At 41.9% G+C, this 26,032-nt stretch overlaps 1 protein-coding gene across 3 annotated transcripts in view; it reads right to left on the bottom strand.

Moving 5' to 3' along the window:
* LOC111076208 (transcription-associated protein 1) overlaps window positions 1-26,032 on the bottom strand; it is an 83,005-nt gene that overhangs the window by 13,297 nt on the left and 43,676 nt on the right. For all 3 annotated transcript variants that reach the window (XM_022369896.2, XM_022369895.2, XM_022369894.2), the window contains exon 7: window positions 16,030-16,402. In XM_022369896.2, the coding sequence (XP_022225588.1) occupies window positions 16,030-16,402 (373 nt within the window). The remainder of the gene's footprint in view (window positions 1-16,029; window positions 16,403-26,032) is intronic.

Here is a 26,032-nt window from a genome sequence, read left to right as displayed (position 1 = left end):
GCTAAAAAATTTCCGAACACGGTCCAGCACGGTCCAACACGAAATATTATACTTTTTTTTTAATACCCTTATTAACATCGATTTTAATTACATATACGTTTTTATTAACATATTCTTGTATAAAAATAACAATTTATCAAGGTTAGAGCTTAATAAGCGTGTACGGAGTTCATTTATTATTTGTCCCGAGGTAGAAAACACCCTCTCGCTTGTAGCCGAGCTGGCTGGAATACTTAATATTTTTCTAGCTAAAAGTTGTAACGCTTTTATGTTATTTGCATTCTTCCAAAATTTTAGTACATTTGTATCGGGCAATAAAACTTTATTTTTTTTGTTCGTCGTGTTTTTTCGTGCCGATTTTGCTCTGTTTGGAGTCAGAACGACTACAATCATTCATTTAATGGAGTTTGCGGCGGTAGATCCTGATCATCGTCAGATAGAGCCTTGTTGCACCAAGCTGATGGTTTAGATGGAATTTCCTTGGTACGCTGAGTGGATTGTTTGGCTATTAACAACGACGGCTACACTTCGCGCAGATGCCGCAGATGAAGGCATCGACGGAAGGATTTGCCAACACGGTGGAGGAAAGTCTCGCCACCAAAAGGCAACGCCCGACCGAGAGTGCCATTAAGGACAATCCGTTGAGCAAGCGGCAACGTGGGTCCAAGGTGGCAGGCCCCACACCCAAACAGGCGAAGAAACCCCAGCTCAAAGCGATGGAGCAGGGTGGCTGAACGGGGTCAAAATACTCAAGTGTATTGACGACCCCACACTCAAGTGGCTGACGCAAACGGTCTGCCAATTAGAAGCGTTGTGGGAGGGGGCCAAACTGGAGGTGGTGGACAGGGAGCTAGTCCCGTCCATACCAAAGGCAAAGGTACTCTTCACCATCGCAATCCAAGGGGACCGTGCGCTGAAGCTGCTACAGCGGCAGAATCCTGATGTGCCAACGGCGAACTGGAGGATACTGCACATTGGGAGCCCACTACCCAATGAGGGGGGCCAGAGTGCGATCATCCAGATCAGCAAGGAGGCAGAGGACCTGCTGTACCCAAGATTCGGGAACATGGCGTGTGGGATGGGCAGTGTTTACCTGCGTCTGAAAAAGCGCCATCGTGGATGCCGCCCAGGGTCTTGCGCTGTACTCGGAGGAGGACGGTGACCTGACGGTAGTAGTCAACCCGTCGAGCGGAGCTGAGCCAGACACATATGTTGAGTGTGCTGCAGCTCAACTTACATAAGAGCATAATTGCGTTGGCGGAGCTCCTCTTTGAAATGGAGCAAGGGCCCGCCGATATAGCCTTAGTCCAGGAGCCATGGGTTGCATCAGGCAATGCTGTGGCCGGACTAAAGTCCTGAAATTTTAACGTTTTCTATCCACCGTCGGTAAGCAGGAACATAACCGCCATACTCGAACGAAAAGGAATCAATGCTTACCTTATGTCTCACTGACGATCTGACCGTGGTGTTGCTAGAAAGTAAGGAAAGGCGCCTGCTGGTAGCTTCCTGCTACATGGCACACGACAGGCCAGCTCCACCTGAAGAGTTGAGGCATCTAGTGGCGGAAGCCAGCTCGAAAGACCACCAACTTCTCGTTCGTACGGACGCAAACGCACATCACAACGTGTGAGGAAGCCGCGACATCAACGATAGATGTGAGTCACTCCTAGACTTTATACTATCGACTAACTTAGACGTAGCAAACGTAGGAGAGGAATACACCTTCGTAGGTCCCACCTTTTCAAACGTGCTAGATTTAACACTCGTAACGGTAAAGAGTACTTTGGTATCTGGCTGGAGAGTCCTTGAAAGACCATCTTTCTCAGACCACAAGTACATTCAGTTTAAGTGCGAATTTAAACACTCTCCGAAGATAACTGTCTATAGAAACCCCCGGAACACAAACTGGGAAAAGTTTAAAAAGACAGTTACCTCGAAGCTCGCGACTCGTCCGGGCACAGTGAAATCCCCGGAAGACATAGAAACGTCCCTAGAGACCCTATCCAAGGAACAACTGGATGCGTACCACGCATCATGCCCACCCTCGAGAACGAAAAAGAGGACCAAACCACTCTGGTGGAACCGGGACCTAACGCTCCAAAGAAACAACCTCAATGAATATTTCAAAATCGCCAAACCGGCGAACGATGAGATGATCAATCAAGGCACAAAGAAACTCGTGGAGGAACTTCTGCTCCACCATCAAGAAAGTCCCAGAAAAGGCCAGACTCCGGAAGTTGCTATCAAAGCAACCCGCCATACAGAGTCAGCTGAAACGAAATGATGGACAGTGGACTGAGGGCAGCGAAGAAGCCCTTACATCACTAATGGAAGCCCACTTCCCAGGATGCACCGAGGTCGCTGACGCTACAGAGCATCAGGACCTAGCAACTGAGGAACAGCACCCTCCAACAGATCTCATATCGTCTAAGAGAATCCACTGGGCTATAGACTGCTTTGCGGCTACAAAAGCACCTGGACGAGACGGTATATTTCCAGCCATGCTACAGGCGACCAAAGACGTGATCACCCCATGGCTCCCTGCAATATACTCAGCTTGCCTGAGCACAGGCTATCCAATGGAGGACCTCGAGGATTGCCTTCATTCCAAAGGCAGGAAAGTGCAGCTATATGAGCTCCAAGGTATTTAGACCTATAAGCCTCACCTCCTTTCTACTCAAAACTCTAGAAAAGCTGCTGGATCTACACATCAGGAACGATGTAGGGGGACAGATGTCAACCAACTAGCATGCCTGCACCAAAGGGAAATCGGTAGACGGCACTGCATTCGCTACCTGGTCGAAATAAATATTGGGACACTCACTTATCATAGCTATTTTTTTGAATTATTAAAAACTGGTAAGCATTTGTAACGACCCAACAAATTTATTTAATGTGCTTGTATATCAATAAATTAACGGCAGGTTATAAGTTCGAATTTTTTATTCGGGGACTTTTTCCCAACCTGTTTCCCAATCTGTTATGAAATTTTTTTTTTCCTAGTAGGAAATTATTGTTGGTACACCATCAAGAAAGTTGTGGTAATTGACTGTTTATTTCAGTTTTTCGTAAATTAACGTAAGTGTTTGACTCTTACTATCTGTATACACGTAAATTTAATTACACTACTCTACAAAATCGAACTTTTTTTTCCTCAAGGATCTAAACCGACTTTTTCTGATAGATATGGGGCTTTACATTTTTTTAAAGAATTATGGTTTTTTTCTATGGCAGAACTTTTTTTTGAAGAATTTTTGAAGTCTGGTATTTTTCTTTTAAGCTTTTTTCAGAGGAAGCGCTTGTTTTTTTCACATAACTCTAGTATCTTATGTCTGGTTGTAAAGAACTTTGCTATTTTGAAAAGATAATTAAAACCGCTAGAAGTTAAGCCTGAACACTTTGTGATTACAGCTTACCGTCTGGGAAATATAAAGCAAAAATGATGATTTTTGTGAGGTATTTTTTACGAAATTTTGACTTTAAAAACTCAGGAAAAAAAATTATATCCTGTGTCCTCTATTTTTTTGTGTATAGGTGCATTAATTTGGCGTCGTTCCAGGTATCGCTCATTAAAATCTATGGAGAGACTTTGGAGCTAAAATTCGTTAACCAAACCTAAAATATGGAAAAAATGAACAAAAAATACCTTTTCGAAGGTTGCGGGCCCAACTGCCAATTCGGAACAAAGCAAACAAAAAAGGGTTGTACATTTGGTACCTGATCGCGATCCCAATTCCCAATGGGAATTTCTAAACCATTTCTAAGCCCCAAATCTTTAAGAAAAAGTTCGTTTTGTTCCTTGAGGACAAAACGTGTTGACTAGTGTTATCAAGGACAAAATAAATTTGTCAATTTGATACCGTGCGACACGTAAAGACAGTTAAAATGGCGAATGGAGTTAAGTTGTCGGAGAATATGCAAAATATTATCCTTAATCTGCGCAAGGAAGGCAAAAGCATTCGCAAAATAGCCAATATAGCAGAAATTAGTAAGAATACTCCCCAAAAATATTTAAAAAACCCGGAAGCTAATAATAGTTCAATGAAAAGGGGCCGACTTTACACAGTGTCTGAACGAACAAAACGACAAATAAAGAGTCTAGCTGTAAGTACACCGACTAGTTCACGGGATATAAAGGCTAAACTGTCTCTTAAGATCAGCCGCCGTCGTATTCAGTAATATTAAGTTATGATAACATTAAATATGAAAAAATGGTACTCAAACCTATGCTTCTACCAGACATAAAACAGCTCGTCTGTTATTTGCAGAGAAGTATAAATTTTGGACAAGTGAATGGGAAAACGTTATCTATCTTCAGTGACGAAAAAAAGTTCAACTTGGATGGTCCTGACGGAAAAATGATGTACTGGAGGGATAAACGCCGTTAACGCAAGTCTTGCTATGCTCGCAATTTCCGGATATTTCGCTTATGGTATGGGCTGCATTTAGACACGCCGGGAGATACCCTGTATGTTTTGTATCATCACGAATGAATTCTCAGATGTACATAAGCCTTATGGACGACGTATTAATACCGTTTAGTGAAACATACTGGGAGGAAAATTTGATTTTTCAGCAGGAAAACGTTGCAATCCACGTATCAAAAGCGACAAAGCAGTTCTTTGAGGACCAAAAAATGTATCTTTTGGTGTGGCCTGAATGTAGTCCCGATTTAAGCCCTATCGAGAATGTTTGGGGAATACTCTCGATCAATGTTTATAGCAATGGGCGACAAGTTGAAACTTTGAGCGAGCTCAAAAAGGTAATTATCGAAGAATGGTCCAAAATAGACAAAAATTTTTTAACAAAATTTGGTAATTTCAATGCCTAAAGGCTTGGCTGAAGTCATTCCAAATCATGTAGGCAATACCCTAATCCCATAATTACAAAAAAAAAGTGTACCAATAACACTAGTCAACACTAGAATTAGGCTGTGGCCCAAAATTTAGATTCTTATAGATTTTGGGGTTTAAAATTTTTTTAACGAATTGTGGTTTTTTTATATCGTGTAGTTTTTTTAAAGAATTAAAAAAAAATTTTTTTTTGTTTTTTTTTTCAGAGGTAGTGTATTATTATATTAAGTATTTTATATCTGGTTGCACAGAACTTTGCAGTTCTGAAAAGCTGACAAACGCAGCTATAAATCCGACCCAGACCTTTTGTATCTGCAGCTTAACGCCTAGAAGATATTAAGCTTTCAAATTTCATAATTTTATGCGGTATTTTTTTTTTTTCGAAAAGCTTTTATTTTAGGTAAAATTATTTTTGAGTTGTTTTGGTCAAACGGCTCCAAATTGACCGTTTATCCATAGATTCTAATGAGCAATACCTTACCAATACGACGCCCAATTAATGTGTCTACCTAAAACCAAAAATGTTATTTTTTTTCGACTTTTCCCGAGTTTTTAAAGTCAAAATTTCGGAAAAAATAACGCAAAAAAAAGATGAAATTTGAATTCATTTCCTGCACTCCCACTTAGACTTTTTCCCGCCAATCCTAGGGGACGTCCGTGATGAACACGCAGTAAGATTTCACCAACAATTAAAATCAATGGAACAACGGTATCAAGGTGTTGGAATCAGAACATGTTGGGCGACTCATAAGAATCTCATAAGAGAATCTGATTCGAATGACAAACGAAACCAAGAAACTTAAATTATTTTGAAAATAGTAACAACCAATAGCAAACAAAATGTATCCTTTATGTTTAAAAACTTCTAGTAACATAAAACCGAATAAAAAAATGTTTGTATGCTTAAAATGTACTGAAAAGACTGAACATTACTGATTTTTTATGGGTTAGGGCAGAGGTGCCCAAAATCAGCTTACGGCGCAGCACTTACCAATACTCACAAACAAAAACACAAATACCAATAAGGGAACAGTACAAACTCGAAGAAAATTCAACAACAAAATCATAACAAAAGTCGGGTTAACACCAATCAGAGAACAAACAAAACAAGTTTTTGCTGGACGCATCGCATACACATAAAGTTGTTTGCATGTGTTGGGCTTTCGGTATGCTGTGTACATAGCACAAGCTGTGTATAGCAATTACAAAAAAAAAGAGCTCGCGGAGCAATGGGTTAGGGAATGAAATCCTATATCTTTGGTATTTCTACTTTGGTTTTATTGAACTATGATTAGGTAGACACGACAATATAATTTGTGGGGAAGCTTGTGAAAGCTTTATATTTCCAAAACGGTAAGCTGAAATCACAAAGTGTTTAGATCAAATGTATAGATGCATCAATTAGCTTTTCAGAATGGCAAAGTTCATAACAACCAAATGTAAGATACTTAAGTTATGTCAAAAAAAGAGGGGCTACATCTAAAAAAAAAAGCTTTAAAAAGATAACAGACTTAAAAAATTCTTAAAAAAAAAGTTCTGCCATAGAAAATAAAAACATAATTCTTTAAAAATGTTAAATCCCCAAATCTATCAAAAAAAAGTCGGTTTGGTTCCTCGAGAAAAAAAGTTCGATTTTGTAGAGTAGTGTAATCTGTGACTGTTAAGTTACACTTGAAATTGCTGTTGAATTGTTTTTCATTACAAAGGCAGCCAACATTTTTTTCTGTTAAATATTTCATTAGGTTACTTTCTAATAACATTATTCTGCTCAAAAATGTTAATGGTAAACAACAATTTTGTTTTAATATTACAAACGTTTTTGGTACGTGCCAGAGAACGGCATCAGGTGATGCATTTAGGCTATGGCCCAAAATTACTTTTTATTATAGATTTCGGGGTTTAAATTTTTTTAACGAATTATGGTTTTTTATGTTTTAGTTTATTTTTTAAGAACTTTTTTAAATCTTGAATTTTTTTAATGTTTTTTTTTTAGAGGTAGTGCTTTTATTTATCTCATAACTTAAGTATCTTATATCTGGTTGCATAGCTTTGCAGTTCTGAAAAGCTGACAAATGCCAAATGTGATCATTTTTTGCGGTATTTTTTTTTTCTTCGAAATTTTGATTTTAAAAACTCGGGAATTAATTAGGCGTCGATTAAGGTATTTTTCTTTAAAATCTATGGATTCAGAACTGCAAAGTTCTATGCAACCAGATTTAAGATACTTAAGTTATGTGAAAAATAGAAGCCCTACCTTTAAAAAAAACCATGAAAAACGAGAAGGAACGTGTGAGTCGCTTCTGGGGACGCGACTCTACTTATACCCGTACTCAGTATATACATTTTTGAGCTTATGATTTTTTAGATCTTTAGAATTAAAAAAAAAAATTTTACATATTACATTTTTTTTGCTACAACTGTTATCTACATCTACAATATGTATATTCTACATCTAACATGTAGATTATACATGTACCATTTGGATTCTACATCTCCTCTGCTAGGGGTTGCTCGCGCACTGAACGCGGCAGAGTGTGCGAGCGAGCAGGAAAATGAGTTGTTTGATCATAGGCATGAGGGGGCAGGGGAAGCAACTGAAAATTAATTTCTTCATTTTGGCTACAATTATGATCCGATCTGATTTAGATTCGGCAATCTGGTAGATATGGTCATTCTCTACGATACTGCGCTTTCAGTTGTATCGTATCTTTAAAATGTGATTGCTACAGATTTTCGTCCTTTATGAAGGCGGAAGGGGGTGTGGCGAAATTTTGAAATACACTTGTAGCAGTGTGATACCACATGAGTCTGGAAACCAAATTTGGTTTCTCTAGCTCTTATAGTCTCTGAGATCCAGGAGCTCATCGAGACGGAGAAAGACAGACATGGCTATATCGACTCGGCTATTGATGCTGATCAAGAATATGGGGTCGGAAACGTTTCCTTCTCTGCGTTACACACATCCACTTTCACCACATATCTAATATACTCCTTAACTCTTTTTTGAGTACGGGTATAAAAATACCAGATTTTAAAAATTCTTAAAAAAAATTAAACCATAAAAAAAACGAGAAGGAACGTGTGAGTCGTTTCTAGCGACGCGACTCTACTTATACCCGTACTCAGTCAGCATATACAATTTTGAGCTTATGATTTTTTAGAATTTAAAAAAATATTTTACATTTTACATTTTTTTGCTACATGTGTTATCTACATCTACATCTACAATGTATATTTTACATCTAACATGTAGATTATAGATGTACCATTCATATTCTACATCTCCTCCACTCGAGGGCGCTCGCGCACTGAACAAGGCACAACAAGGGGAAGCAGCTGAAAATTATTCTTCATTCTAGCTATAATATTGATCCAATCTTAATCAGATTCGGCATTCTGATAGATATGGTCATTCTCTACGATAATGCGTTTTTAGTTTTCTCGTATATTCAAAATTGTGCCTGCCACAGATTTTCTTTTATTGTGGTGGCGGAAGGGGGCGGTACGAAATTTTGAAATATACTTGTAGCAGTGTGATATCACATGAGTCTGGAAACCAAATTTGGTTGCCCTAGCTCTTATAGTCTCTGAGATCTAGGCGCTCAACAAGACAGACAGACGGACAGACGGTCAGACGGACAGACAGACATGGCTATATCGACTCGGCTATTGATGCTGATCAAGAATATATATACTTTATGGGGTCGGAAACGTTTCCTTCTCTGCGTTGCACACATCCACTTTTACCACAAATCTAATATACCCCTTAACTCTTTTTTGAGTACGGGTATAATAATAAAGTACTACAAAAAATGTTAAATCCCGAAATCTATCAGAAAAAGTCATTTTGGTTCACAGCCTAAATGAAAAGTTCAATTTTGTCGAGTAGTGTAATTATTTTTAAAGGAAGCAAACATAAGGATATACATTTTCCCAGAAAGGATCAGTAATTAAAAAAATTTGCATCTTATTTAAATTCATTCTTTCACCATACTTACAAAGAAAATTAAAAACAGGATATGTATTTAAGATTTTATTAAAAAACAAGAAGAGCCGTGCGAGTCGCTTCTGGGGACGCGACTCTACTTATACCCGTACTCAGTCAGTATATACATTTTTAAGCATATGATTTTTAGAATTAAAAAAAAAAAATTTTACATAGTACATTTTTTTGCTACATCTGTTATCTACATCTACTATGTATATTATACATCTAACATGTAGATTATACATGTATCATTTAGATTCTAAATCTCCTCCGCTAGGGGTTGCTCGCGCACATAACGAGGCAGAGTATGCGAGCGAGAAAGAGAATAAGTAGCGGGTCTCTGGCTGAAGTAGGCGGTGGAACCAACAGAAAATTAATTTCTTCATTCTGGCTATAATTATGATCCGATCCGAAAGCTCGCGCGACTGTCGGAATGGACAAAGTCACGCGGACTGGAAGTTAATCTCTCTAAAACGGAACTTGTGCTGCTCACAACCAAATACAATGTCCCGCCTCTCAACCCCACAATACAATACTGCGTTCCGAGGGAGTACATAGATTCTCCTTTTGAAATAATTATCCCTCACAGAAACGACTGGCTCGAGGGAACACCAGGCCCAGACGGAGCCATAAAAATCTTCACAGATGGCTCGAAGCTGGACAACAAGGTCGGAGGGGGAATCTACTCCGAACAGCTTAACATAAAGCACTCTTTCAGGCTCCCAGATTACAGCAGTGTCTTCCAAAAGGAAGTCATAGCGATTAAGGAAGCTCTGTTTTGCTCCTATCCGGCTCTCAGTAGAAGGAGACTTCAATACTTGGGCTCACCTTTCATAAATGTCATTTCGGATGTGTCTACAATGAGTCCCAGAAAGATCGCAAACTGCGTAAGGGCATCCGGATGGGACAATTGCTGACATATTTTCTCACATTTTCTCCTTACCTTAAAAACATGACTTCAAATTTGGTATTAAAAAAAAAAATCCTTAATTGACTTTACTTACATTTGGGCATTTTTCTGATCGAGACCACAAAATGAAATGTCTATGAAAACATATATCCATATAATTCTGTTGCGATATTATAAATTTAAAGAACGACAACTAATTAACCCAATTGACATATAATTTCATTAAATTTGATGTGGAATTAGCAAAAGTTAATTTTGTCGGTATTTTTGTTTTGTTTTTTTTTAGTCCTGTTTTTTATTATTATTATTATCTCTTATACAAAAAATAAGATTCTTTAGAAAAGTTAAATACGAAATTTTGAAATACACTTGTAGCAGTGTGATTTCACATGAGTCTGGAAAAAATATTTGTTTGCTCTTGCTCTTATAGTCTCTGAGATCAACGCGCTCAAGAAGACGCTGATCAAGAATATATATATTTTATGGGGTCCGAAACGTTTCCTTCTCTGCGTTGCACACATCCACTTTTACAAACACAATATAAATATAATATATATAAATATAATATATATAAATATAATATAATATATATAAATATAATATATATAAATATAATATAATATATATAAATATAATATATATAAATATAATATAATTATATACAAGTTAACACATATTACAGTTATCGCACCCCCTAACATCTTGCAGCGCTCAGTTCAGAAGCTGCACAGCACTGCGCGTTGTGGGCCGTCCCTCATCCATTGGCCACGGCCGTCGCCGTCTGCGGATGGCTGTGGTCAGCGAATTCCATCTTGCATGTGGTCGCGGCGGGGGCTGGGTGTTTAGTTTGATTTGCATCGCGGTCGTTCACTTCTACTCCGACACGTCGCTTTATTACTTGATTATATCGTTGCCTTGGGCCAGCGGGGGAGTCACCCTCTCAACGTTCTCCATAGAGCCCAGTTGCCACGGACCACCGCCCCGCTACGGCGGGACACGGGCCCATCGCTGCGCCGGAGCCGCGCTCGGACCACACCATTCAGCCACCCCCCGCTACCAGAGCGGGCCACCGCCTCGCTGCCGCCGGAGCCTACGCACCGGACCGCAGCTGGACTAACTAGTTGTAATTGGGCCCACGGGATTGGTATCCTAAGGACCACGTCCCCAAGTACCAGTAGTGCTGTTCGGTATGATTTTGGTAGGGGTTTTTTTTTTCCATATATAAGAAAATAATATAAATATAATAAATTTAAATATCTGACAGTCAAGTGTGAAGTCACGCAATACAATAGTTTTTGTTTTGCCGAATGGTGCATCTGTGTGGTTAATAATGATCGCCCGAGTTTGTTCATTTGTTCTTGTGTGTGGTTTGTTTTTTCTCAGTTTGCCCATGAATTGGGTTATGGGCAGTCAGTCCGATAGTGCGGTTGATGGGTATCGCCCCCCACAGCCGAAACAAAATCGGTCAGAATGGATGCAGGAATGATAAGCTAGGACGGCGCGATCGCCACGCCTCGCCGCAGAACGGCGTTTAACACAGGATTTCAGCAGTGAATCCAAAGATGGGATCAGTGAATGCCCTACTTGAACCCCTCAGTGACCTTTAGGTGACCATCGACCCTACATAGGCGGTTAGTTGACATTGGAAATCGGTGCCGACCTTTAGCGGAAACCATGAGGATAGTGTCGTGGGGCAATCTGCCGGATGCATACGGTCTTTATTTATGTAGGTGCCAGGCACACTCGGGCGTGGCCAGTTGACAAAATTTGCGGTCCGCGCGGGCTACTCACGTCCCACAATACCGGTTTTTGATGCTTCTGGCCAGGCTAGATTGCACATACGCGGACAAAACGTCCCTCGCGTACTACGTCGATCTGGATGGTTCGAGGGACGCCGACCTTATGGCTACTATGACGAGTCGAGGGAATCACGCTCGTCACGAACAATAGTCATGTCCCGTATGGGCACGGCAACCATCCGTGGGGTGGGCGCGCTCCACGCTATTGGGGTCAAACGGCCGCTCAATCACTGGGTGCAGCCGCCAGACCTCCCGCCGCGCTGCGAGCGGGGGCCGAGCATTGGGGCATTCGGGCATCCTACGCGCGTAGGGCAACTATGTTTACGAGGACCGCCATATTTCAGGCGCATGGGGTGGGTAATCCACACTTCATTCCTAAGCGGCCGGCGCGGGCAACCTCTGGCGGGGGTCCGTTATTGACCAGATGTGCAGCTATGGAGGTGACCCTCATTATCCAAATTTAGGGGCACAGCTGGGGAGCCTCAAGTAATAACATTCAGGCCGATTCGTCCCAGCGTCAATCGGGGCGAGACGCCAACGGGTATAACATAGTGCAGCAGGCCTATAACCAGGGAACAGAGTACTCGAATCAGCCGAGGCCGCAGTCGCCGAGATCGACGGACGACCCGACCGGCACGTTGTTATTTTTTGCAGCTCCGATGCCGTTCGTCGAGCGCTGGGGCCACTTCTAATCGACCCGGAGCGGCATTACGTGAGCCCATAAAGGGCTAAAGAACGTACTGCTGCTGACTCCCCTTCACAGTGAGCTCATACATGGTCCATGGTGATAAGTGCATAATGTGCATTTCGGGTAAGCCCCATTTTGTGCACGCTATAGTTTGATGCCATTATAGGTTCCGTTCACTAACGCGGGGGAGCGGATTACCTGCGGCAACAATCAAATCGGCGTAACGGCGCTTCAGTTCCACGATGCGCAGGTAAATTTCACCAGTCGACGACCTAACGGTCCCAAATGCGGTACCGATGGTACTGGGTTGGTTTTCTCGACCTTAGCGAGGCGCTTCCTTTCACCTCAGTTATCGCCACCATTCGAACCGGGTATGAACCAGTCTACTCTAATTGTATCCACCCTGGGGGCAGACTTCGGCAAGAGTCAGAACTACTGAGCGGAATAATCAGGCCATCTAGGTCACCGATAACAGTCCGATTTGGGTCGTGACGGACCGACTCCACGGCCGGAAGCGGCTGGTAATCGACTTCAGGAAACTGACGAGCGAACTATCGCCGACCATACCCATGCCTAGCATACCCATGATTTTAGCAATTTGGGGGCAGGTTTTTTACCACCCTAGATCTGAAATCAGGGTACCACCAATATATATGGCGGGACCGGGAAACTTCGTTTCATAACGGGGTCACGTCGCTTGCCTCGGACTTTGCGGAAGCATTTCCAGGGCAATCGACGACGTCTACGCGAACAGATTGGGCATGTTATGTCTATGTAGACGACGTAATAATTTTTCCGAACGAAAGACCATGTCAGACACATCGACACGGTACTGTGCCTGTGCGAGCTACATGGGGTGGCCCGGAGACAAGTTCTTCAGAGGTGTTGTTCTTAGGCTTCATAGTGACCAGGGGCGGAGCCAGACAGACCCAGAGGGTGGGGCGATAAGGAATACGCTGAACCAACGCTGTTCAGCCCAGGTCATTCTGGGTTGCAGCTACTATGGGTTTGTCGACTTCGGGATGGACCCCTACTGCCATACTCGGAGAATGGCACGGTGCGCACTGTCAGAGTTTCGGTTCAGTTCGATGAACGCAACGCGACGCTTCGGCCGCCTGCGACATACTGGCTTCGAGGATGTCGTACTAACGTACCCACTTTCTGCCTTTCGACTACCACCGATGCCTCAGCGCGGCATCGGAGCGGGTTCCCAATGGCAGACCAATAACATGGTGTCGCGCACACTTGATTGCGGCTGAACTACGCCACAAATGAGAGGGACTATGCCATGTTGGGCCTGGCCAATTCTTTACGGTCTAGGGATACGAATCTTCACTGATCACCAGCCCTGACCTTCGCCGGTCTGAAACACAAACGCGAAAATTAACGGTGGGCCTTTTAGGGAACCGTATTTTTTAAACCAGGGGAAAACTACGTCGCACGTTGTCCCGCAAAACATTAATAACTTACAGGACGAGCCACAGTCAGACGCGGCCACTATCACAGCGGCTTTCACTGACCTACACGTGGGACCACCGTAGCCTCTAATTGTTTCAGCCAGATAATTCTGGAGAGCAGCCGCTACGGCGGACTTCATTACTGGGGGAACCCGCCACATAATCCATTTTAATACGAGACTCCCTGATCGAATCAGTAAAAGAGTGGTCAACCCGAATGTCGTGATGCAATCACTGGTTCCATTTAGCCTCCCTCCAACACGACCTAGTGCTGGTTTCCGGCAACCAAATTTTGGCATTGCAAATTTCGTGACGACATCACAGATGCAAGCGACAAGTGAATAACCACACAGAACACAATCGTGCCCATAGGGCTCGCGAACGTTACAGATCCTCCGGGCTACTATTTCCCAAGTGCGAGCTCGCCATGGTGTCTAACTGTGTTGACCAAGGTTAATGACCTAACAGAGTGGAGTGACCAATTCGCGTGGGGTGACATCGAATCTTCTTGATAAAATCTTCTACCTGTTGCTTTCATTGCCTGACCCTAGCTTCCAGGGCTAGTGGGTGTGCCCACTCAATTGATGACTTCTACCTACCGCCTATTGCGACAACGAGCCGCCTTTGTTCGAGCAATTACGTCTCTGTTGCCAATACGGGTTGATGTGTTACGCATCCTCTCATAGTAGTCCAACGGGCAGGTAGGGGTTCAAGTACCTGGTGAGTGTAGTGACAATGCGATCAATCGACTAATCATGGTGCCGGTAGAATACAAAAACGTTGTCGGTCATGAGGGCGTGGAGTTATACCAACAACAGATTTAGTTGCAATTAGCCAAAATCGACAGGCACAAAGGCAACCTGGGATTAACCCGTGACAACAGAGCTTCGAGTGGGGTATACCCAAAGTACGGGGTTGGACAGCTAACCCGTGTACACGGAGACGGGGCAGGCAGATTGGTTGTCCTTGGGGGGTGGTTAGGCATTTGGTTCGCACAATTCTACAAATCTGGTTTCACTCCCCAGGTTGGCCGGTACTCCTCGATTCCCCAAATGGGGTTAGTTTGATATCGGGGGGGGGTTGGTGTGGGGTGGGGGGCTGCTGGGGGCCGGGGGGCGCGTACCCTATGGGGTGGGCAGATCGTGTGGGCCCGCCTGTTAGTTTATAGGTCACAATAAGGAGTGATCCCGACGGACACATTGCACCGCCGGTACATATTGGCAGGTGATTGGCGCACCTATGCATTACTAGCGTTGTACTGTGCCATCCCTTGCGTCAACTATACCTATCTTTCAATCTAACGCCTGTCTATTTCGCGCTCACGGGGTCCCCATAGTTATCTTATGGTTCTATTATTTTTCAATCCAATATTGTTATCCGCTTGTTGTCCTGATTAAAGTGATGTAAGCCTAATTTTTCCCGGGGGCCGGTCCTCAGCAAGTTGCAGATGCGGGGGATCTGGGGCCGGGTGCCACCACTTCGCTCGGCGACACGCCTGCGCCGCGGCGCCGGGGGCAGCCAGCCGACCCCGAGCCACCGGGCCGCACCTGGTGCGTGGTACCATCCGGGCGGGGCGGGGTGGGGCGGACCTTACACGGGGGTTTGTTCTTGGGCCATCGACACCACCGCCGGGCCGGGGGTCGGGGGTCCACACCTATGGCGCAACGGGAATTGTGTGGGGGCGGGGTCCCCATCTGGTTGGGGGTGGGTTGGTTGGGTGTTACTTTGGGTGGGACACATCTCCAGGCCGGGGGGGTACCCGGGGGACGTTGCCCCTTAACTTCACACTGCCCCCCACATAACATCTCGCTCGTTCAGGGCCAGCCTGGGTGGGGGTCCTCATCTGGCCGGGGATTGGGTGGGTGGTGTTCCATTCTGCATGTGGTCGCGAGCGGGGGTGGGTTGTTTGTTTGATTTGCAATAACGCGGTCGTTCATTCTATCGACACAGTCGTCATTTATTACTTGATTATTCGTTGCCTTGGGCCAGCGATGGGGGCACTCTCAACGTATCTCCATGGCCCGTTGCCAACGGACACGCCCCGCGGGGGAACGGGATCCCATCGCTGCCGCGGAGCCGCAGCTCGGCAACACCAATCAGCCACCCCCGCACCGAGCGGGCCACCGGAGCCGATCGCTGGCCCGCACCGGACCGCAGCTGGACTAACATGATTAAGATTTTTTACATAAAAAGATATAAATAAATATATATAAATTAACTCTTCGAGTACGGGTACAAAAAGAGTTTCTCAATTCCTGGGAGCATTTACAATGTCCCAGTCAAAAAACACATAAAACTATATGTATATATGTATATTTCGTGATGGTTACTTACCATTTTTGAACGATTAAAGGCAGCTGAATTTTGGCAATTGTTTCAAATTTTTTCACAAAAACCTTCAATAGTTTTGACAAAATTTGTCGGGATCGCTGGGGCTCCAGTTCACTGTGATGACGTAAGCAATCTACTAAATTTAATAAAAGTTTACAAGACATAGTTTGTATTCCTACGGCAAGAGTCTCATCATGCACATTTTTTGAGAACAGATTTACTGCTTTTATTAACACGTCCAAGCTTAAACTCTGACGAACATGATGAGCTAGATCTGCTAACGTAGAATATGCCAACGGCCGAATTGACTCCAATGTGACTCCCTTCCCAATAAGCAAGTCTTCATCAAATAATTTTTCTATTGATGGAATAAACTCTAAGGATAAAACAAAAGATTTAAGTTTCATTTTTGGTAAAAGTGATAGATAATATAATCTTTATAAATATAAGGGAAGAGATAAAAATGTATAGTGCATCATCACGTGAGAACGGCTGGTCAGATTTGGTTTAAATTTGTATTCAGTTCTTCGTATTTGCCAGAAGAATTTTTCTACGTAAGAGAAACCATCGATCGCGAAAAAGGCCAATTTGGCTCAAGCCAAGAGAATGTTTTTACGAAAGAATGGCGTAATTAACGGTCAAACTCGAACTTTCATTTTTTTACCCTAAAAACCATCATAAAAAATATAAATAAAATTAAAAAATAGGCAAATAATTTTTTTACAACAAATCTTAATCTATACTGTTAGGTAATTTGTTAATAGCAATGTACGGTCACACCTAACATACAAGAGTAGAGTTAAAGGAGATGAAAAAGAACATTCAATAAAAGGGGCTTATAACGAACGCGTTTCTATTGAACTGATAGTGTCAATACACTACATAATTGGCGACGAGGAAATAAAAACTTATTAATATACAAAGAAGTGCATGCTCTTATAATAAACGAACACGCAATGACGAATAATGCAGCTCCAACATTCTATCAAACGTCAGCAATTGCTGAGTTTTCGCCACATCAAGAAACGTTCTGCATTTGGAAAGAAAAATTCTACATACATTTGTGCGAATTGAATGTGATAGAGAAAAACACAAAAAAAAAAGCAGTTTTGTTGAAGTCGATAAGTACAGCGACTTACACTGTGCTACATAGTTTGTGTAGTCCGGAATCCCCTGTGTCCAAAGCTGTCCAAATAATGTGAAATTTTAAAGACACACCACCTACACTCATATTTAGAGAGAGAACAAAATTTCACGTGTCCACTAAAAGTGAAGATGAGAGTGTAGCGGAATGGTATGCTCGAGTCAAACAATTGGCATTGTAGTGTAAATGTGTAGTCAATCTAGAAGCATTTTTTGTCTGGACGTTGATATGCAATGACTGCACCATCAAGTGGCCAATGCGACACCAAGCCGAACCCTGTTACGCGCAGAACCCAGGCAGAAACGCAGCCCCTCCTCCCGCCCAACCGACCGAGGGGCGCAGCAGCATGACGCGCGACGCGTGTTACCGAACCGATCGCGAGCCTTCAGGAAAGACAGGTGTTAGACTAAAATTCAGGGAAAATTAGAGCTAAATACAACTCAAAGAGCTAAAATAGAGGGAAAAGAGGGAAATAGTATAAACAGGGGTCCACACAGAGCGTCTGCACAGTACCTGAGTACACAGCCGGGAACTCCGTCAGGACCTGGTGAAAACACCGGCTTAACTAGTCGAAGATCGTGACTCTGCTTCAGCTTTCATTTAACAAGGGGCTGAAGATGCCATTTGACCATACGGCTGACCAAAGTAGCTTTCATAAGAATAGGTTGTTTGGAAAAATTTGGTATAAAGATCGGCAATTGCCTGATCATTGTTTGCTGACATATTGAATAATGACAGCGAGGATGGATGTGCGGACGTTCTACGCTTACAATTTACGAAGCTGTAAAACTGTTTAGGGTCCAGTGAAAATCGTATCCTGCATCGAGATAGGTAATTTTTATAGAATTGAGCGTTAAGAACGGAGAAATTTGACCGAGCTATTACATAGCGAGAAAGAGAATGTCCCTCTTCTTGAAATATTTTATAAAGTCTTGATTTTAAGTGTTTTAGACTGGATAACTCTTCGGTAAACCAAGGAGGCTTCCCAGATCTAATCGGACAAGAAAGGGGGACACTAGAATCAAACAATGTGTCAAGGGCATTGTAAACGAGAAGGAACGTGCGAGTCGCTTCTGGTGACGCGACTCTACTTGTACCCGTACTCAGCAAGCATATAAATTTTTGATTTGATTTTTTTAAATTTTAGGATTAAAAAATAAGTTTTACATTTTTTTTTGCTAGATCTGTTATCTAAAATGTAATTCTACATCTACATCTGCATCAGGGCGTACGCGCACTGAACGCGGCAGAGTGTGCTAGCGAGAAAGAGAATGAGTAGCGGGTGTCTATCCGAAGGAGGCGGGGGAAGGAACTGAAAATTAATTTCTTTATTCTGGCTATAATTATGATCCGATCTGATTCAGATTCGGCAATCTTTCATTCTCTACGATACTGCGTTTTTAGTTTTATCGTATATTTAAAATTGTGCCTGCCACAGATTTTCGTCCTTTGCGGGGGCGGAAGAGGCGGGGCGAAATTTTGAAATACACTTGTAGCAGTGTGATATCACATGAGTCTGGAAACCTAATTTGGTTTCTCTAGCTCTTATAGTCTCTGAGATCTAGGCGTTCATCGAGAAGGACAGACGGACGGACGGACAGACAGGCATGGCTATATCGACTCGGCTATTGATGCTGATCAGTAATATATATACTTTATGCGGTCGGAAACGTTTCCTTCTCTGCGTTGCACCCCTTAACTCTTTTTTGAGTACGGGTATAAAAATGTTTGTGCCTTTCAAACCGTCAGTGCACACGCACACGTACAGAGCGGCCCAATCAAAATCCCTAATGAGGTTACTAAGCTTCGTAAACTCGGCTTTACGAATGCAGCGGACACGTTTAGATAGCCTACCCATTCGATCCAATACAGTAGGGCCAATATCGACTGACACTTCGAATGTATGATGGTAGGAGTCTTCAGGTATAGTGAGCGGAAGGGCTCGGGTTAACAACGCTATGGTCGGATCCAAGACAAAGCACAGATCAAGCAATCGACTCAAGGAATTTTTCACATGGTTGACTTGAGACAGGGATAGGTCTAGCAAGCCGTCGATAAAGTCATGGGCACATGGGCACAAGGCTATTAGACTCGTTTACCGAAGACCAAACAGTACCTGGCAAATTGAAATCGCCAAGAACTATCATATGGTCTTTATCTGATAGCGAGGAAGAAACAGTTTTTAAAGCGGGCAGGTGATGCTCGTATATTAAGATATCCGAGGAAGCTGGAATATACGAGCAAGTAATGAAAATGGAAAAGCCTGGTAGAGTCAGTTTTACGCACAGGAATTCCAGGTCTTGTTGAACCTGAAATGAAATGTTCCGACGTGAAGTTTGAGTCCACTGCAATGAGGACCCCACCTCCACGTCGAGACGAACGGTCATTTCTAAAAATTGTGTACCGACCTGCCAAAACTTCGAAACTGAGGATGGCCGGCTTGAACAAGGTCTCGGTAAACACAATAACATGGGACGAGAATGAGAGACTCTCAAGAAAAAGAGTGCTGAACTTACTACGCAGGCCTCTAGCATTCTGGTAGGTAACTAAAAGAGAGGAAGTTAGTTTTTTGGATAGGTAGAAGCTGAGGTGGAAGATGAGGGTAAAGATCACTGGAGCACAGGCCTAGTACCTGTGATGCCAGTATCCGGTGGTCCTAGACATCTATTAGCTGGTGGGAGCGAAACTGATGGTATAATTAAAGAGTTGGGTGCGGACTCGACAGACACGGACGCTACAGACATGTCTAACTGCATACTCTCCGAAGTGACGCATTCGGCTACCGAATCTGCATCACCAGCAGCTGCTCTAAGGGAATGGTCGGAGTAAGTTTTTCGGCTGCCGGCGGATATGTGGCAGTCAACACTTACAAAACCCGCGAAGTAGACTTCTTGCGCCTCGGAGACTCAGCCAGCAGCTGGAAACTGCTGAACTGAGTGTCCATGGCCAAGAGCTGATCATATTGCTGTTTAAAGCCTGCGATCAGCTCTTTGAAGGCACTCCGCGTCTGCCTCATGAACAAACGCATGTCGTTTTCCACAGCACGGAATTCCTCAACACTATAATGCAGGCCGTTATTTTGGGAAATGGCATCTCCTACACGGCCCGAGATCCCGACGATCACGACTAACCGACGCACAAAATTAATTAAATAAGTTGTGTTTTTACACAATTATTAGGCATGCACCCGCGGTAATGATTGATTTTAATGTTAGTTAGTAGGAGAGTTGATTTAAAGATAGAAATACCGGCCGTTTTAATCAAAATAAAAGGAAAATGAGGAGCGCAAATCAAAAACACGTCTGGTCACTACGAAAGAGAACGAACGATTGAACGAACGATTTGTGTTAACCGAAATGCTGGTTCCAGAGGCGGTAGAGGCGAAGGTGACGGCGACGGTTACTGCGGCGCTGGCAGAGAAAAGAAGCAGCAGCCATGCACACATTGTGGCTAGCGGAATCATGTATCAAACAACAAGTATAAGGCATGCAAATGTCACAGCTGTGGTAAAATAGGTAACTTGGCGAGTATATGTAAAAATAAAGCAAAGGAATCCGTAAATTATGTATCTCAAACAAATTTTAACTCCTATTCCAAAAATAAATTTGATAATGATAAATATGATTTTTCCGTGTATAGCGTTGGTACAACCTCAACTGGTGAAGTTTATTATTGATGGAACACATACGAAAATTGCTTGCGACACTGGTGCACCTTTCACATTGGTTGCAAAATCATTTTATGAAAGTCTTAAAACTACAGACCACTTAGAAAATGCGTAATTCCATATATAGATTACAATGGAGATTCTATTAAAGTAATTGGTGAGTACGATGCAACAATCGAATATCGAGGTATAAAAAAGGAAATTGTTGTTGTTGTAACGAATACAGTGACTTCACCTTTACTTGGAATAACTTTTCTGAGAGCTTTTAATTTTGAGTTAATGCAAGTAAACAATATAAGTGAAGACACAAAGAATTCTGTAATTATAGAACAGATTAGATCGGAATTTCGGTTCATATAACATGAACACGGTATCGTTATTGTTGAAAGAAGAAGCAACCCAATTTTTTTCAAGCCTAGATCATTACCATTACCATGGAAGGAAAAGATTTAAACGCAACTGCGAAAACACATAGAAGATGGAATTTTAGAGCAGGTTGTTAGTTCTGATTGGGGAACACCTATGGTACCAATTTTAAATCCAAACGGTGACATTCGAATTTGTGGTGACTACCAGGTTACATTAAACAAGTCTTTAGTCGTTGCAAAGTATCCACTTCCTCGAATAGACGACATTTTTGGAGCGCTTGAAAGGGGTAAATTGTATTCCAAGCTAGATTTGTCAAATGCTTACAATCAGCAATCTCAAATGTTGTGCACTTGGAGTACATACATTGGGCTATTAAAAGTAAAACGCTTACCATTTGGTATAAACATGGCGGCAGCTATTTTTCAGAAAATAATGGAAGGATTGTTTCAGGGTATGCGTGAAGTTGTCGTTTATCAAGAAAACATAACAGTTACAGGAAGAGATCTTCAGGAACACATTTCAAACTTAAAAGCAGTACTAAGCAAACTGAGATCAGTTGGGTTAAAATTAAATGACAAGAAATGTGAGTTCTTCAAATCAAAAATTTGTTACCTGGGATTTTCAATTGACAAAATTGGACTGAGAAAAAATAATGACAGAGTTTCGAGTGTTTTGTTTGCACCGACTCCAAAAAATGTATCTGAGCTTAGAGCCTTCATAGGCATGGTAAATTATTACTCAAAATTTGTCAATAATTTCGCCCAGAAATGAGTCCTTTTATATGAATTTCTAAAGAAAAACAGGAAATTTAATTGGACACGCGAATTTCAGATTTTATATAAGGAGATTAAGACAGAGATAACATCGGAACAAGTTTTAGTTCATTATAACCCAGATTTACCAATAGTTTTAACAACTGATGCACGCAGCCATGCAGTTTCAGGTGTTTTATCACATAAATGCAATGAAGATATGAAACCAATAGCATTTGTATCGAGAGCATTGTCCAAAAGCGAGCATAATTACAGTACTCTTGAGAAAGAGGCACTGGCCATAGTTTTTTACGTGACTAAGTTAAAGCAGTATCTTTTGGGAAAAAAGTTCATCCTTCGAACTGATCACAAACCATTATTAAGTATATTTCGTGATATGAAAGGACTTCCAATGATGGCATCTGCAAGAATGCAGAGATGGGCACTGACATTGTCAGGTTTTCAATACACAGTCGAGCACATTAAGGGGATGTTGAACATAGCAGACGGACTTTCTAGAATGCCTCAATGGGAAACGGCAGTACCCAAGCTTGTACTCTTCTTTTATACAGTCCGATAAGGCGTTCAAAATCGGTTTCAAAGAAATAGCTAGGGAAACACGAAGCGACCCTATATTATCAAAACTTTGTGATGCAATTAAAAATGATTCGATGTCAAAATTAAATGGCAGCGAATATTCTAGCTAGTTTATTAATTCCATGGAAATCAACAGGAAAGGTATGGAATCGAATACACATAGGTTCTGCAGGATCAATCAAAGGTTTCTATTTGTTGTTTATAATAGATTCTTGTTCGAAATGGGTAGAAGTATTCAAAATGAAAGATGAATAACTTCATCGTTTACAATCAACAACCTTAGAGAAGTATTTTGCAGATATGGTTTACCGGACGTTTTAGTTTACTAAAACGACAGTTTACTTCTCATGATTTTCAAACGTTTATGAAAAACAATGGTGTTAATCACATTTTTACAGCACCAGGACATCCAGCAACAAATGGTCAAGCAGAAAAATTTCGTAAAAACAGTTAAGAAATCATTATACGCAAATAGAAATTCAATGAAAGGCAAGAATTTGACACAATTTTGATAGATTACAGAAACATGATTCATTGTACTGCGGGAGAGTCTCCTGCTAAGTTATTTTTTGGTAGGACAATAAAAACAAGATTTTCTTTGTTGAAACAACCTTCTAAAACGCAAAAAAGAAGAGATATCTTCCTCGTAGCATGGATCAACGGATTCAAGTAATAACTTTTCAGGAGAATGGAAATGTTGCAAGCCCATTTCACAGGAACAATTAAATTTGGTGAGGAAACGGGATCTCCCGAAATATGAAGCCGAGTTTCTTGGATACTTTTTAAAGGATTCCGGTTTATTGAAAGAAAACGTCAGCGTAACTCATTTCTGGACGCGTCATTAGAGTTAGGCACAATTTTATACAACGAATGATGATATGTCCATTTTCCATTAATAAAAAGTTGGTTTTGTTCCTTGAGGAAAAATCGTGTTGACAAGTGTAATTAGAGCCAGAATGAAGAAATAAATTTTCAGTTGCTTTCCCCGCCACCGCCAGCCAAAGACCCGCTACTCATTCTCTTTCTCGCACGCACACTCTGCCGCGTTCAGTGCGCGAGCAACCCCTAGCGGAGGAGATGTAAAATCTAAATGGTACATGTAGAAACTACATGTTAGATGTAGAATATACATTGTATATGTAGATAACAAATGTAGCAAAAAAAAATGTAATATGTAAAATTTTTTTTTAATTCTAAAATTCTAAAAAATCATAAGCTCAAAAATGTATATACTGACTGAGTAAGGGTATAAGTAGAGTTGCGTCCCCAGCTTCTCGTTTTTTTAGATTTATTTTAAACAATTATCACCGAAAATAAAGTACAATTACTTTTAAGGGTCAGGGACAATTTCTATAAACTTTTTAGTATTTTAATTTAAATGCGGGACCAACGGACGACAACACAGATTGTGCAACAGGATATTATATGTTCCTGGTGGCCAAGTCGGACGGATGGATGCGGTTTAACCCTCGCGTGGTTTTGCTCCTTAGTTTAGTCAGGTATCTTGTGGCTTGCTCGTTAATAATGTCACCGACTGAGGGAACTGTCCAAAATCGTTGGCGATGTCTCTGTTCCCGACATACCATTCAGCACCGGAGATCTTTCGAAGCGTCTTGTTCTGTAACTCCCTGGTCCTGTCCAGGTTCGTTTTTGCTGCGATACCATAGACCGGTGCCATACCTCCATGCAGGCACCAGGATTACCTTATATATGAGGATCTTGTTGGCTTCTCAAAGCGCTGGAGGTTGTCCGTGGCGTCCTAAACGCAGTTGGCCCTTGACAGTACTGCTGTGTCGTCGGCAAAAGTGTCAAGTTTCACATCGATTGGCTGGGACGTATGGTCAACGCTAGCTATAAGCATATCGTGCGTGAAAAGGCTGTACAGCGTTGCGTCTAGCACGCTGCCATGCGGGACTCCGGCTTCAATCACCTTCACCGTGGAAACTGCTCCGCTCTGTGCGACTTGAAACGTTCTGTCCTTTAGAAAGCTTCCAATTATGAGGAACAGCTGGGGGTTTATCAGAGGTTTTATCTTCCCAAGTAATCCGTCGTGCCAAACACTGGCGAATGCTTTCTGGATGTCCAGGTACGCTGCTAAGACGTACTGCTTCCTGTGGAAGCCATCCAGGGTATGCTCCACCACCCTATGCAGCTGCTCCGGAGTACAATGCCTCAGCCTGAACCCAAATTAGTGATAAGGGATAGCTCGACTTACGGATGGGCTCTCCAATTATCTGCGAAGAATGTAGCAGGCGGATTGGCCTGTAATTGGCCAGGTCGTCCGGGGATTTAGAGGGTTTACGCAGCATGACAACCTGCGCGGCTTTCCATGCTTTGAAAAAATTAAAAAATTGTTTTAAAACATAAAATATAAAGAACACCAGTGGCGTGTGACTTAAAAGTCGTAGCCATGCTAACGGGATTGTAAGGTGGTTATACAAAACTCTTCTGCTTTCTGGGCCTATGGGATAGTAGAGCTAGAGTATTACTCAAGAAATTTCTGGCCAAAACGGAAGGAAAATACTTGAAAAACTACAACATAATGCTGCTCTCGTGAAGTTTTCATATGTTATTTTAACACCATTGCACATTAAGCTAGGACTAATAAAAATTTTCTAAAAGCACTGAATAAGGAAGGTTAGTCAATAAGATACATAAGAACTGTATTTCCACGTCTGTCGCTGGCGAAAGTGAAAGAAGGAGTATTTGATGGTCCTCAAATAAATGAACTGCTTAAAAATTAAACAATTCTAAATATTTTATCTAGAAATGAAAAAGCAGCCTGGAGCTCAGGGTAGCTTCAGAGGTAGTGCTTCTATTTTTCACATAGCTTGAGTATCTTTATATGAATGAAAAGCTGACAAATGCAGCTATAAATCCCACCCATACACTTTGTAGCTGCAGCTTAACGCCTGGAAGATATTAAGCTTTTAAATTAAAATTTCACAATACCTTAAACGACGTCTAATTAATGCGTCTATCTAAAACTAAAAATGCATGCAAAGAATAATTTTGTTTCGACTTTTCCTGAGTTTTTAAATTCAAAATTTCCGAAAAAATACCGCAAAAAAAGATGAAATTTGAATTCATTTCCTGCACTCCCACTTAGACTTTTTCCCGCCAATCCTAGGGGACGTCCGTGATGAACACGCAGTAAGATTTCACCAACAATTAAAATCAATGGAACAACGGTATCAAGGTGTTGGAATCAGAACATGTTGGGCGACAAACGAAACCAAGAAACTTAAATTATTTTGAAAATAGTAACAACCAATAGCAAACAAAATGTATCCTTTATGTTTAAAAACTTCTAGTAACATAAAACCGAATAAAACGAGAAGGAACGTGTGAGTCGTTTCTGGGGACACGACTCTACTTATACCCGTACTCAGTCAGTATATACATACACTTTTGAGCTTATGATTTTTTAGAATTTTAGAAAAAAAAAAATTTACATTTTACATTTTTTTGCTACAT

Source organism: Drosophila obscura, unplaced genomic scaffold, assembly GCF_018151105.1.
Source record: "Drosophila obscura isolate BZ-5 IFL unplaced genomic scaffold, ASM1815110v1 contig_56, whole genome shotgun sequence".
Lineage (NCBI taxonomy): Eukaryota > Metazoa > Arthropoda > Insecta > Diptera > Drosophilidae > Drosophila > Drosophila obscura.
Note: the sequence above shows the minus strand (reverse complement) of the source record. Positions and strands in the feature narration are given on the sequence as shown.